Here is a 1,618-nt window from a genome sequence, read left to right on the forward strand (position 1 = left end):
CTTCTCCTCCCCTTTCCTTTCTCTGCACTCGATCCTCGTCGTTGCTGTTTTTGTTTTTCTTATTCATAAATAAACAAATTTCTCTCTATTCAAATTAAATCAATTCATCGAGTCCCGAAGCTTTCCTCCTTTCCCTTTCTTTAATTACTCTTCTTTTATATATAATTTTTCTCACCACTTCCCCTCAACTTAGCTTAAAATAAACAAATTTAACCCCTAAAACAGTTTTTAATTTTAATTTTAATTTTAATCTTTTTTTTCTTTTTCGGGTTTTCCTTTTGTTTGATGTTGGCATGGCCGGTTTGGATTTAGGCACAGCTTCTCGCTACGTTCATCATCAGCTCCATAGACCTGACCTTCACCTTCAGCATCAACCTGCTGATGATTCAGAAGAGCACGACAACAACAACAACAACAACAACAACAACCATCGCGTAGGTGGGGCCCAGTTCTCGGATGGAAGTGATCACCACCAAGGCCTTGACCTCGTCAACGCTGCCGGCAACTCAGGCGGCCATGGAGACATCGTCGCCCGGAGGCCCAGAGGCCGTCCCCCCGGCTCCAAGAACAAACCAAAACCTCCAGTTATAATCACACGCGAGAGCGCCAACACGCTCCGGGCCCACATTCTTGAAGTGGGAAACGGCTGTGATGTATTCGACTGCGTTGCCAATTACGCCAGGAGAAGGCAGCGTGGAATCTGCATACTCAGTGGAAGCGGGACGGTCACTAACGTCAGCATTAGACAACCAGCTGCAGCAGGAGCGATAGTCACTCTTCATGGAAGATTCGAGATACTTTCTCTGTCAGGTTCTTTCTTACCACCACCCGCTCCTCCAGGTGCCACAAGCTTGACAATTTTTCTAGCCGGTGGTCAAGGGCAAGTCGTGGGGGGGAGCGTGGTCGGGGAGCTGACTGCAGCAGGGCCAGTGATTGTGATCGCAGCGTCCTTCACCAATGTTGCATACGAGAGACTGCCGTTGGATGAGGACGAGCAGTTGCAGATGCAACAAGCCAGTGGGGGCAGCGGCGGTGCCGGCGGTGGTAATCCTAATAACTTGTTTGCTGACGCTGGTGCTGGTTCTGCCGGAGGACTTCCGTTCTTTAATTTGCCTCTGAATATGCCTCCGAATGTTCAGTTGCCAGTCGAAGGATGGTCTGGAAACGCAGGTGTTAGGCCTCCGTTCTGATGTTGAAATTAAAAAGGAAACAAAGGAATGAACAATACCATGTTGGTAAAAATTTGATTGTGGCTTTGTTGGAGCAGTTTCTTGAATTAGAAAAAAAAGGTCAGGAATTTTATGTACTACTAATTACTATATCTTTTGTTTCTTGCTTCTTCCTCTTCTGTTCATGTTAATTTTACGTTTTCTTTTTTTCCTTTTCTTTCTTTCTTACTTTCTTTTACTTGGGGTTTTGAACCGTGACTTATGGAAATAGTCTTCATCGTTATAATGGAATTCTCTTCTTTCTTATAAGAAATTAATTGTCGTTGTTTGAGGATTTTATTTATTTATGTATAAATGTTTAAAGCTATCGCCAGCAGCTAAAAGAACTTCACACGACACTAATGAATCAACTAGGGTTTTCTTCTTTCGTAATTTATTGTTTAGGTTCT

General features: G+C 43.8%; 1 protein-coding gene across 1 annotated transcript; it reads left to right on the forward strand.

The window, feature by feature from the left end:
• The first annotated feature begins 293 nt into the window (after positions 1–293).
• On the forward strand, positions 294–1,190 carry LOC18044088 (AT-hook motif nuclear-localized protein 23). Its single transcript, XM_006436655.2, has one exon. It carries the CDS (start codon positions 294–296, stop codon positions 1,188–1,190), a length of 897 nt encoding a protein of 298 aa, XP_006436718.1.
• Positions 1,191–1,618: the final 428 nt, after the last annotated feature.

The sequence above is a fragment of the Citrus clementina genome, unplaced genomic scaffold, assembly GCF_000493195.1.
Source record: "Citrus clementina cultivar Clemenules unplaced genomic scaffold, Citrus_clementina_v1.0 scaffold_4, whole genome shotgun sequence".
NCBI lineage: Eukaryota > Viridiplantae > Streptophyta > Magnoliopsida > Sapindales > Rutaceae > Citrus > Citrus x clementina.

Coding starts and splice junctions, on each gene's coding strand:
- LOC18044088 (XM_006436655.2), top strand. CDS start 294: ATGGCCGGTTTGGATTTAGGCACAGCTTCTCGCTACGTTCATCATCAG.